This window comes from Piliocolobus tephrosceles, chromosome 7 (genome assembly GCF_002776525.5).
Source record: "Piliocolobus tephrosceles isolate RC106 chromosome 7, ASM277652v3, whole genome shotgun sequence".
NCBI classification, from domain to species: domain Eukaryota; kingdom Metazoa; phylum Chordata; class Mammalia; order Primates; family Cercopithecidae; genus Piliocolobus; species Piliocolobus tephrosceles.
The window spans coordinates 82,699,557-82,713,009 of record NC_045440.1 but is presented as its reverse complement, the minus strand read 5'-3'; the positions used below and the strand labels follow the sequence as shown (position 1 = coordinate 82,713,009).

Below are 13,453 nucleotides of genomic sequence, written 5' to 3'. Positions count from 1 at the left end.
AACGAAAAAGAAATTGATGAATAGATTAAAAAACCATGATACAAGATGTGTACAAGATACTCAAGATTAAAGCACAGATATATGTTAAGAGTAAAAATATGAAAAAATTTCCATGCAAACTGTAACCAATAGAGAACTAGAGAAGCTCTACTAATATCAGACAAAACAGATTTTAAGACAAAGATACTGCTATTGAAGAGATGGCCGGAAAACTGGAAGATACCTCTAAGTTCTAAGTTCTAATTGACTGGAGCTTGAGACAGAGGTCATGGCTATAAATATACATGATGACAGGGACCATGTTTTATTAAACTTTAATCCTCATACTTAGCTTGGATCTCAGGGTATAATAGATATTTAATAAATATTGATTGAGTGAATGAAATTATGTATGAACTCTAAATCATTCCCATAGAAGTGATAGTTTAAGCTATAATTTAAAATAAGACCTACAGAGACTATAGAAGGGAGAGACCACAAATAACTAACTCATGGAAAATGTGGGAAAGATTTGCATTTATGAGGCAAATGAAAGAAAAGCAAGTGTTGGAGTAAGGAAGTACAAGAAAACAATTGAAGACAAAGAGCAGCAGACTATCAAAATAGCACAGGACACACACATATTGTATCAATATATACAGAGTATATGAAATTTGCATCTAAGCATACATTACATACATACATATTTATGCATGTGTGTATATGTGTGTATTTATATAATGAAAATAATCAATTACATACATGTCACTCTTTCAGTGCACCACAGAGAAGCCTAAACTGGAGTGTTTTCTGACTTTTGAAAGGCAACACTTAATTCTTCTGATATCATAATTAAATAAGGTAGATATTGCCTCCAATAGACTGTGAGTACTAGACATGTTCAGAAGAATAGTTCGTAATCAGAAGCATTGCCTACTTGCTTATAGTTTGTACATCTCTCTTCTAAATAACAACTCTATTGCTTTGCCGTCTATACTTCTTTTATGTATACTGAGCATTTTTCTTCTGAAAAAATAGCTCAAGTATCCTGTATATAGTGCAATAAAACTTCTGGTAAACAAATAAACAAATGATGCAAAGTGAATTTGAAGTTAGAAGAGGATTTTAGCTATTTTAACAAACACCTTCTCCAATGGAAACATTAATGTCCATCTTAAATTGAGGAGATGGGGGAAAGGAAGTGGAGAGATGAACTAGAAATTGACTAACACTTTATCAATTTATTCCCTAAGGATGTAATGTAATGGTACTAAGATATCTTTATTAGTCCTAGCTTCTTTTGGTGTTTCCTTTTTTTCTTCTTTCTTTTTGGTAGGCTTGCTAACTGTAATACATTGTCCATCTTGTTTTAGTAAGACACATACAATTGCAGTGTATAAATTATCTGCTACCCCAGTTTCTGCTAAAGAAGTCTTTGCTCAGATTCTGTGTTTGCCAAGAATGAGGAAACACTGCAATTCAGATGTAATTATTTTCCATTATTGCACGGACACTTATTGTTGTAAGTGGTGTTTTAGGTTTTAGGTGGCCAACATCCATTCCCCTTTCTTCAGGTGGGATCATCTTCAGTATACTTTAGTCACCCTCCTTCCTGCTTCTCAGTTTATAAGGGTTCAGATGACTGACTTCAGAGGCAGTTACATAAACCAAGCTTGGCCAACCAAATGTTCTGCATCTGGAATTTGACTCTTGAGTAGAACAGCTTACTCACAATGGTGATAGCTTACTTTCCCTACAGTTGAACACTCAGAAGGGGTAACTCCAGGGATACCCTGACCTCCAGAGCCTCCCTGGTTTGTGACCCTCCTCAGATTTGCATTTTAAACATTGTTTTCATTTCTGGAATATCCAAATCCCTTCCAATAAATACAACTTTTTCTCTTAAGTTATATTGAATGCACTTCTACAACCAAAAAGGAAAAAAAAAAAATCTTACTTATCAGAAAACATTTTATTTAAAAAGGCAGAATACCAACAGACTAGTTATCCAGCACTGCCCAAACTGAGGTCTACCACTGAGGTGCCCCTGTAAGAAGGAGGACCAGTTGTTAGCAAACATGCCAGAATTTATAACTTCCAAACAAGTCTACCCATTCTAAGGATGCTTTACCAAAAATACTCTTAGATGTCTGATTAATATCTTTATTCTTTTTCATAACTTTCAGTCCAAAGATGATCTACTTTTACAACTATTCTCTCATGTTTCAATTCTTCCATATTGTCAACAGAGGAGCAGCATTATGATTTATATCAAAGTATTTTCTTTCCATTTCATGGTAAAATATCATGTTTTATAAACGTTTCCTTTTAATATTTTAGCATCTTAGTATTTCAAGTCACACATTATCTGTATACTCTCTGGTATCCAGGATTTTGTCTTGGCCAGGAATACTCAATAGAAAAATCATGTAAGCCACTTATGTAATTTTAAATTTCCCATGAGCCACATTAAAGTTTTAAAAACCAGGTGAAATAGATTTTAACTATATTTTTTTTAACCTAAAACATCTAAAATAATATTTTAACATGCAACCAATATAAAATTATTTGAGATATTTTATATTCTTTTTTATATATTAAGTCTTTGAAATTCAATGTGTATTTCACACTTAGAGTGCATTTTAAATGAGATGCAAATTTCCATTTGAAGTATTTGGTTTGTATAAAGACTTCATAAATTTTACAGTTAACAAACTAGATTCAGCCGGGCGCAGTGGCTCCTGCCTGTAATCTCAGGACTTTGGGAGGCCAAGTCGGGCAGATCACAAAGTCAAGAGATCGAGACCATCCTGGCCAACATGGTGAAACCCCATCTCTACTAAAAATACAAAAATTAGCTGGGTATGGTGGCATGCGCCTGTAGTCCCAGCTACTCAGGAGGCTGAGGCAAGAGAATCTCTTGAACCCAGAGGGCAGAGGTTGCAGTGAGCCGAGATCAGGCCACTGCACTCCAGCCTGGTAACAGAGCGAGACTCCATCTCAAAAAAAAAAAAGTAGATTCAATGGTACATGCCTATATTCTCAGCTACCTGGGAGGTTGAGGCTGGAAGATTGCTTGAGCCCAGGAGTTTGAGTTCAGCCTGGGCAATACAGTGAAACCTCATATCAAAAATTAAAAAAAAAAGAAAAAAGAAAAAAGAAAAGAAAGAAAGAAAATAAAAAGTCAATTCACATACCCAAGGTCTTCTGAACATACTTAAAGATTTTTAATAAATGAATCGTGTCCGTTTTTACATTTAAACTAATGAAAATTAAATGGAATTATAAATTCAGTTTCTTAATTGTGCTAGCCTTTATTGAGTGCTCATTTCATGTGGTTAATGGATTCTCTTTGGATCTCACGGGTCTAGCTAAACTGGGTAGGCATGTGTATTTTAACTGGAGTAAGGAGACACATTCAGACATGTCCCAGACTTCACTCATGAGATTTCGGCATTTTAACATTCCACAATTACTTTTGTTATTGAAGGATACAGGGACTTCTGCTTGAGGTATGTTGAATTTCATTGGACTGTGGGTTTATAATTTTGAACGTATTTGGAAATTTTTGGCCATTATTTCTTCAAAGGTTTTTTTCTATTGTTTCCTCTGCCAAATCACCCCTCATCCACCCAGCCAACCAATTACCTGCATGTTAAGCTGATTGATACGGTCCCACAGCTCAATCTTGCTCTATTCTTTTCTGCTTTTTTTTTAATTTTTTTTCTATTTTTTAGTGTTTTTCTTTCTCTGTGTCTTAATTAGAATTGTTTCTGTTGCTATGTCTTCAAGTTCACTCATCTTTTTTTCTGCAGTGTCCAATCTGCTGTTAATGCTGTCCATGATTTTCTGCATTTTTCACTTCAGATCATGTATTCTTCATCTCCAGAACTTCAATTTGGGTGTTTTAAAATATTTTCCAGGTTTCTCTTCATCATGATCATATCTTTCCTCTCCTTTCTTGGACATATGGAGTATATTCATTACAGCTATCTTAATGAACATATGGAGTATATTTATAACAGCTGTTTTAAAATCTTGCCTTTTGTCATTTCACAGTCTGTTCCTACTGTTTGTCTCCTAGTTCTGGATTGTGTTTCCCTGTTTCTTGGCATGTTTGAACACTGAACAAAGCCAATGCTGGACTTTGTGAATTTTATGCTATTGGGTGCCAAGGCTTTATTCATTGTGCTGTTGTTAATTGATAGTTTTTATATTTCTTTAAGTATTTAGGGGCTTTGTTCTGGGATCCAATTTAGTCAGTTGGAATCATTTGATACTTTTGAGGTTTGCTTTCAGGCTTTGTGGGGTGTGCTCTTTAGTGTAGGGGTTATATGGCCCCACTACTGAAGCAATACCCTTCTGAGAACTGAATCTAATTCCTCCTGTATTAGGAGGTCTTTCCACTCTGGCTAATGGAGCTATTCCTGGACCTGTGCGTGCTCTGGAGATTGATCCGCCTGTCTTCCCAGCAGTTCTTCCTGATGTCAGTAGTTTCCTCACACGTGTATGCAGATTGGTTCTCAGAGGAAGATTTGAAAGTGCTCTTCTGCTCAGTTCCAGAGTTCTGGTCTCTCCCTCTCTCTCTTCCCCCATCCCCCCACCACCACTTTGCCCTCTTTGTCTCTCTCTCTCTCTTTGTCTCCCTCTCTCTCTCTCAGTCTGCTGGGATTGCCATAACAAAACACCATCAACTGGGTAGCTTATTAACAACAGATATTTATTTCTCATGGTTCTGGAGTTTGGGAAGTCCAAGATCAAGATATCAGCAAATTTGGTGTCTTGTGAGGGCTCACTCTCTGGTTCATCGATGGCACCTTCTTTATTGTGTCCTACTGTGTCCTCACATGGAGGAAAGTTATGAATGAGCTCCCTTGGGTCTACTTTATAAAAGCTCTAATCTCATTAATCATTCATAATATCAACTCCCAAAATGCCCCACACCTAATACTATCACTTTAGGGGTGAGAATTTCAATGCATGAATTTAGGGGGTGGGGGCACAAAAATTTAGACCATAGATACCTCATGCCCTCCAGCTTATGGCTTTCTCTCTCTCTTTCTCTCTCTCAATCTCAATCTCTGCAGAAACTTCCTTTCTAGCACTCTTCCCCACAAATTTTCTCAACTCAGCAAGACCACCAGGCTCTACTTGGCTTCCCTTTCCCTGTGTAGGCAGGGGCTGGGGCCATGGAAGTGCTCACATTACTGGTTTCCCTTCCCAGGAAACATTGTCCAGTGCTACCTGTTGTCCAATGTCTGAAAAAATTTTGTTCCCTGTATTTTGTCCAGTTTTCCAGTTGTTTAAGAGTATAAGGTAAATCTAGATCCTGTTATTCTACCATGGCCCAAAAGATATAAACAGTTAATTGCCATTCATTTAATAAATATTGACTGATTGCCTGCTGATGAGAAACTGCAGAATGCTGGTAATCAACTATTGAACTAAAAGAAATGCAGTCCCTGCCTTCGTGGTTAGCATAGCTCAGCAGGGAAGAGCAACAATAATTAAAGAATCATTCAAGTAAATATGTAATATAAACCATGGTAAGAAATAACAGAAGGCAGAGCACCACAACAGCATATAATGGGAAAATCAGAGTTAGTCTGGGCAATCAAGCAAAGTTTCCCAAAACAAGGACATTTTTAACTAAGATTTAAGGAATAAGTAAGATTGGTACCTGCACTGTGCAGGGTAGGAAGACTGCCAAGGAGAACAGAATGTGCAAAAGGTCTGTGGCAGGATGGAATCATTAGAAATCATCCAGTCCAATCCTTAGGTTTGCTAGTGAAGAAACAAACGCTCAGAGGGTCTATGGCTCATGTTAGTGTCAGAGCAGGGACTGAAACCCAGGACTCCTACCATCAGGTCTACTGCTCTTTCCATTCCACCATGTTGGCAAGCAAATGTAGAGAATACTAAAATATCTTATTAAATGATATTTGTCATTTGATGGTCCATGATCTATTATGGGTAATCCATAATTTTGTAATTTATTTTCATTTAAAAATATTAATGGCCAACATTTTGTTCAATATACACTTTTAATTGCCAATATTTTTATGTATTTACAAGGAATATTCTGTAAAGTGTAAATAAATATACAAGAGAGCATAAAACAGAAGAGAAACAACACATATGCATTTATACACTGAAGCCATAACAGCATCATAATGGCCTGGGAGTGTTCACGCAGATCCCTAAGTGGCTAAATTACACCCAGGAGATTCTCACTCAGCAATGTAAGCTGTTAGTGCTTTCAGACATTTTGGGAAATGCATCTATTGCCCCATTCCAAGCTTAATTGGTATAATAAATGTCAATTAAAGCTCCTTTAAGATTTCAAACTGCAAAACTCAAGTGAAACTACTTATGTAGAGACACTCATGAAAGACTCCTCTACTAGAAGTTGCTCCCAAAAGAGACACAGTATATTTACATTTACCATGGGTACATGGGTACACATCATTTGCGTAGGAAATAACGTTACTTTTCCCAGTTCTACTAAATGCATCTTTTTTTTTTTTTTTTTTTTTTTGAGACAGAGTCTCTCTCTGTTGCCCAGTCTGGAGTTCAGTGGCGTGATCTCAGCTCACTGCAACCTCCATCTCCTGGGCTCAAGCGATTCTCCTGCCTCAGCCTCCCAAGTAGCTGAGATTACAGGTGCCCACCATCATGTCCGGCTAATTTTTGTATTTTTAGTAGAGACAGGGTTTCTTCATGTTGGTCAGGCTGGACTCGAACTCCTAGACTCAAGTGATCCACCTGCCTCAGCCTCCCAAAGTGCTGGGATTACAGGCGTGAGACACCATGCCCGGCCTCCATCACTGAGTACATGTATACAAATGACTCGTTTTTTACTTTTACTTAGGAGGCTTAAAACATAATTATTCATTCAGTATAATTATAAAACAGAGTCTTTGTTAACTTCTGAACTTGGCAAAAACATTTTTTGTATTTTATCTACAGCTCATTAATTTACGTATCAAAAAATGCATTTTAGTTTAGGTAGCCCAAGCTGCCAATTGTTTTATATCATCATCCTCTTCTTCTGCCCTCCGGGAAGATGCTGGAACATAAAAGAGATAAAAATTAGTAATTGGTGACATTCACACTTTCAGCATAGAAAACAGGCATGAATTACATATAAAAATATGTTCAATATGAAATCAAAAACATGTGCTAAAAAGAATGGGCCTGGCTATCATTTTAGGCAACTATCTGACCACATGTAGTTGAGTTGGGTAACAGACCTGCTCGGGATCGACGTGCAGTGGAGGACATGCCTGGTTTTCTATCTGGCTGTGCTGGGAGAGAAGAGGAAGGCACATTTGGAAGGCGGATATTTGTCATCTTCTTATTTAATTCCTCCTGTTCCAATTCTTCAAGTTCTGCCATCAACTCATCCTGAACACAGGAGAAAGGAAGAATTACGAAGTTAACGTTTCAAGACGTGGGTTTCCTCAAACACAATAACAAGAACATCTGCTACCCAATTGATACGTGAGAACCCAGTGAAATGGAGTATTTATTTTAAAACTAAGTCTTTTTTGCAACACTGAACAATGATTAAAAAATGAATATTCTGGGTCGTGCAAATTTGTTGTAGTTAATCTTCTAATACTTCAGTAAACAGCCATTCAAGTAATTTCTGCTAGCTGAATATATAACCTTCCCACAGTTTCTGGGAAATTTACACCTTGCCTGTCATCTTTCCAATGTGTTCTTTTCTACTGTTTAGAATCCACAAAATGTTAATTGGTGGAAATAAATGTTTTTCTTCAGGTGAATGCTATAGAAAATAAAACAACAGGTATAGCAAAACCATAACACACAGAAAGTAAAAGGAATCAAAGATACTATGGTTCTTTTATCAAATCACCAAAGCCAATATAAATTATGCTGCGCATTTGGGTTAAGAAAAGTTCAATTCAAGATAGGTATACCGTATTTCTTTCTTTTAGCAATAGTCTGAGAGAGCCTGATTTAATCTTAAACTATTCTGTGTTCCAAAAACTTTTGAGAGACAAAGCTAGTTTGAGACCTTAAAGATGTAAGTCACCTTATGCCAATTCTGAGATGACTCAGATAGTTCAGATCTCACTGGCTCCATAAGTCCTCAAGTGGAGTCCAACCCCTCTCAGAGAGCATTTGGGAGTCACAACTAAACTTGTCATTGACAGAATTATGAGGTCGCCATTATTAGAAATGACTTGGGTCACCTTATATTCAAACAAGTAGATTTCTCTTTCATGGAAGAATAACAAATGAGAGAATCATTCATTCATTATTCAACAAATTTATTGAGCACTGACTCCTGGACAGGTTTTGAATTCAGTGCTGGGATGCAAAGTTGAATCAACACTCCCTATATTCAAGAAGCCTACACTCAAATGTGGGAGGAATGCACATAAACAAATAATTATCCAATATTAATGTGAGAGTATTGTGGGGAAAAAGTAAAGGGGACTGGGTAATGTGGGGAAAGAGAGAAGATATTTAAGCCAAACACAACATTTGATTAGGTCAGTGGGTATCAGAACTGCAGCAAACTAAAGATTGTCTGACCTCTATTAAATTCGCCTCATAAAAAGAAAAGAAAATGTGAAGGTGTATAGCATTGGGTCATATGAAATAGCACAATCAATATAGTGGTGTACTTGATGGATCTCCATAGGCTATTTGAATAAAATGGCATCAGAATGAATACCCTGGTGTCCTATTTCTGCTCACAAAACAATTAGGGACAAATACCATAAATATAGTAATGGCAAAACAAGCTATCCTATGCCGAATGTATGCCCAGAATTGCCAATAATACGTCATCATTATCAACTGCAGCAGAAACATATTAATATTTTCTTTAATAATATGTTAACAACAGAGCAATTGTTTCCTCCACCATTTTCATCTTCTAGGTACCAAACACTAAGACCATTGACAAAAGAATTTTAGAACTTAAGATGTTTTGGAGATAATCCAGTGATCCAATAATCTTTATTATCACAGATAAGAAAACTAAGAGTCAGAAAAGTAAAAGGGACTTACACAAAGTTTTTAACAAATGATAGAGCCCAGATGTCCACATAAGCCCAGAATCCTTTCCACCATATCATAATGTACTCATTAGATGCTTATTAGTCTACATCAGGAGTTGAAAAATTTTTTCTGTAAAGGCCCAAATAGTAATATTGCAGGCTTTGCAGGCTGCATGTTTTCTTCTGCCCCATGGTCTCCTTTGTTGTCATCGTTTTCTACAACACCTTAAAATTGTAAAACCCATCCTGAGCTTATGGGATGTACAAAAACAGGTCATGGGAAGAATTTGGCCTGCAAGCCAAATTTTTGCCGACCCCTTGTCTACACCATTTTTAAAAGGTGTTGATACCACATTCTCATTTCTGGGGATTCCAGGGAACCAGGTCTTACTTGCTAAATGTATTATTTTTAATACCACATAGATGCAGGAAGCTGGATTCTTTGCCATGCTAATCCAAGCTTTGGAAATATTCCTAAATATGTAGTAGTCCTACTTGTGTGTGCTTTGAGCAGAACAATTGAAATTCACAGTGCAGACATCATCATCATAATTATAGTCTATCTGTATTATTGGACTGATTAATCTGAATGGAATGTGTGTGTTAATAATGCCACTCCATATTTATTTGGTTTCATAGTCTGAGTAATAAACAGAGGCAGCCTAACCTCTAATTTAACAGCTACAGAGCATGATACATCTGTTTCATGCAGAATGACGAAGTCTACTTTGTTTTACCCAGATGCGCAAGCACTCAGTTCCTCGTAATTGGGCTGTTTAGGCTTCAACCATTAAAAGTCACTAACTTTACATAATCACATGCTGTTCTTTCCTTAATAGCTGAAAACTTAACTAGGTGGCTGTTTGCCAAACTATATTAATCTTTCCTTTAAATCAGAGCTACTAACACTTTTTTTTTCTCTTAAGAGAAGTACCTTTCTGACAAATATCACTTGTTCTTTCAGTAGTAAGGGACGCTGCCTACTGTATACGACGGGAACCTACTCTTTATAGCAGCCACAATCCTGCATTCTTCATATTGGCTTACGTACCTCATCAAAGTCATCACCAAATCCAACCCGTTGAGAAAATGCTTCTGAGATTTCTTGGGCGATATCCTGTTGCTCTGTGATCTCTTGCATCAAATCATCTATTTTGTTCAGATCCCTGGGAAATCATATTTTGTTGAACATTTTAGAATTTTAACTTATAACTATGAGTTTAGATATAATCCTATATAAAAAGACAGTTTATTTAATATAAGTTCTTAGTTATTTGAGTAGGATATATATTCCTGATGATATCTATAAACTTCAAAGATAACTTATATTTTTAAAACTTAATAATCCATATATTACAAACATTAAGTTCCTATTACATTTGGAACTCACTAAAAATAAAAGTATTTTATAACTATCAGTATTTATAGACCCATTTTGAAATTTTGTCTGGTAGGGCATATGATAAATTTAAATACATGCTGCTGTGTATCAACTCTGCAGGAAACACTGCCACAGACCACCAGGACCACTGGAACCAAATGAGCTTTTGGCAGCTCTCAGGAGCCCCTATCTGACAGCAGCCCTTTGTTGAAGCTAAACCCTGGGTCTAGAGATCTATTTTCTGTAACACTTAGCAGCTCTGAGATCCTGGCTCCCTGAGGGTTTTCCCATAGCAGTGATGCCCTGAGAGGTTACTAAAGAGAGCAGGATTAAACTTATACAGCCCTCAGAAGAATTAGCAACTGCAGCAAATAAAATCTAGGTGGCCACTGGATAAGGATGGATAGCCGCTTTGAAGACATTTTCCAACACCTGAGCTTCACTGGCTGCTAAACACCCGCCTAAGCATCTCGGTGTCTACATGCCAGGTTCTGGAATGTTTCTATAGTAGCTTGTCTCTGAATAATTCCTCCAACTCTGAAACTAGGCCAAACAGATTGGATATAAGAGAAGTGACAATGTCCCTCATTATTAAGTAGCCTAAATATCAAAAGTTTGATTCCCAGTGGAAGTAATTTTTTTGTGAGTTTCTCTGACTCTATAAGAGCTACTTTGACATATTTTCGTGCAATAATCCAAAAGAATACTTTTACCTCCCTATGACCATCCCTTATCTCTAAATCTTATTATCCTATTTATAATAAATATGAAACAAATATATTTATTTCTAAAAGGAGTATGAAAAAACGTATCGCTAAACTTTGGGCCTGGGAACAAATTTTTCTCAAATGCAATACAATGGTATGATGCTGCCAAGCTGCCTGGAGAGAAAGGCTGATTTTGTAATACATTTTAGTATCCAAAAGCAATAGAGAATTTTGACTGTGATAATGAATCTAATGTCTCCCTGAAGCTGTCAAAATGAAGGCTGATTGTTAATGAATTATTCAGAAAAGAAAATGTTGGCAAGGTTGTCTTCACTGCCCCCAACTGCCACCTTTTTCACCTTTTCCCACTCTATGGAAATTTGTCTACATCTCTTAGGCACTCATTGCTCTTGTGCATCCTTGGCCCAGGTTCCACTATCATGTCCAGTATCAGGAAAGGATCAGGTCCCAGACATACTGTCCAGTGTGAATGTAAAGCAAATTGTGAATATTGATTATTGAGTGCTCACTTTGTGCCAGGAACTATACTAAGTGCATTATATCTAGTATCTCATCGAATCCCACAATAACCATGAGGTAAGTAAGTACTATTATCATCTCTAATTTACATATCAGGAAACTGAATAAGGTATGGTAATTTGCCCAAGGGATAGCCAGCAGCTGACCTGGGATTATAGTCCAGAAAATTTGACCCCAAAATCCATGCTCATGACTGTTCTTCTGTGTCAGTGGTTCTCAGACACTGGTTAGCATCAGAATCACATGGACCCAAACATTTTGCCAGGTCAAGGAGCCTGGGCATCTGTGTTCTCTTTATTTATTCTCCAGGTGATTCTGATTCCCTCCAAAGTTTGACAGTCACTATCCCATAGATCCAAAACCCTCACACAGGTTGAAATTGAAGCCTTTTTAAACTGTAGAATTAAAATATTTACAGGTATAGTTTCCAGCAATCATAAAGTAACTGGGAAACATTACAGGCAAAAATGAATGCCCTTTCTTTTTTCATGGTCTTTCTTGTTGTTGTTGCTATAACCTTTAATCTTTCTCTGAGACAGTATTTTATTCAACATGTCAAAGAGCCTCAGATGAGTAAACCCATTCCTGCCAAAATCATCATATGGTTCCAAAAGTTCTTTCCAACACTGAGGGAATTTATGATTCAGAGGAAGACCAGAGTTACTCACATGTTTTCATGAACTGATTTCATCGCTTTTGCTGCAAAGCCCATGTTCCTCAACACCTCAGTGTTGGTGTGTGAGTTCTCCAGGGCTTCTCTCTGGAACTCAATGGTAGACAGTGTGCCATCAATCTGAGTGAGCTGTTTCTCGAACCTCTTCTTTCTCTTTAGTGCCTGTAATGCAGCTAAATAAGAGAGAAGCTACATTTATTAGGAAAGAGAAAGAGACACTACCTCAAGAGATGTTTGCTTAGCACCACTATGGACTTAGACCTGCTTGTACCTAAGGCCAATGAATATACCAAAATAAACCTGAAAAATGAATGACTCACATTGTCCTCTCAATTACCTACACCAACTAGTACCGTCTCCAACATTTTATTATTCTTTTCTTTCAAAGATCTGGCAAGTGTAAGCAGATGAAAAGTCAGTTTTCCTATTCCAAAACATGCCATAGAAATGTTTTGTCAATGTCAGATTTTAGAAAAAGGATAAAAATATGAGTAAAAATCATGCAATAGAAAAGCAAACCTTTAGAGAATGTAAAGACCTTAATGACAATTGATTCTAGCCCCATTTTCTTAAAGGTAAGTTCATTGAGACCAGAGAAGTGAAGTGACTTGCTTGAAGACAGTGGCAGCTGGAACAAGAACTTAGAATGCTGAGCTGTATGTCTTGGTCTGAAATGATTTTGAGACGGCTATTGAGGTTACATCTAACTGTGAGCATCCATGAGTTCAGCACTGCTAGAGTTGTATTCAAGGATCAGATGGCACAATGGTGAGAGAAAAGAGCAGGGCCTTCAGAGAAATGATAACCAAATAATCTTCCCATTAATGTTAGTAAGATAACCTAACTTGCCTCACTCTGAAACCACAAAACAAGTAGAGCCCTCTTGACTGTGGCACCTTGGAAGGCAACCAAAAAAGGCCCTAAAATATCTGTTTTCATAATGCATTTAGGGAGAGAGCGCGAAAAGAGCAGCAGCAGAATGTTAATATGAAAATAAGTGATAATTAAATGGAATTGGCAAAAGAACTCAAATGGTTTTATGGTTTCAATGTAAAGCAGGTAAGTTATCACAACAGAGATTTTGGAGAGAAGTCTGTCTTCTGTTTTGGCCCATTTATTCTTGTAATTGCAACAA

The 13,453-nt window shown here is 37.0% G+C and overlaps 1 protein-coding gene across 1 annotated transcript in view; it reads right to left on the bottom strand.

Moving 5' to 3' along the window:
- Window positions 1–6,009: 6,009 nt before the first annotated feature.
- Window positions 6,010–13,453, bottom strand: part of CHMP4C (charged multivesicular body protein 4C) — a 30,550-nt gene continuing 23,106 nt past the window's right edge. The window contains exons 2-5 of the mRNA XM_023227754.2: window positions 12,314–12,491; window positions 10,069–10,183; window positions 7,233–7,386; window positions 6,010–7,048 (exon numbers count right to left, since the gene is read on the bottom strand). Coding sequence (XP_023083522.1) covers window positions 6,984–7,048; window positions 7,233–7,386; window positions 10,069–10,183; window positions 12,314–12,491 — 512 coding nt within the window. The 3' untranslated portion in view covers window positions 6,010–6,983. The remainder of the gene's footprint in view (window positions 7,049–7,232; window positions 7,387–10,068; window positions 10,184–12,313; window positions 12,492–13,453) is intronic.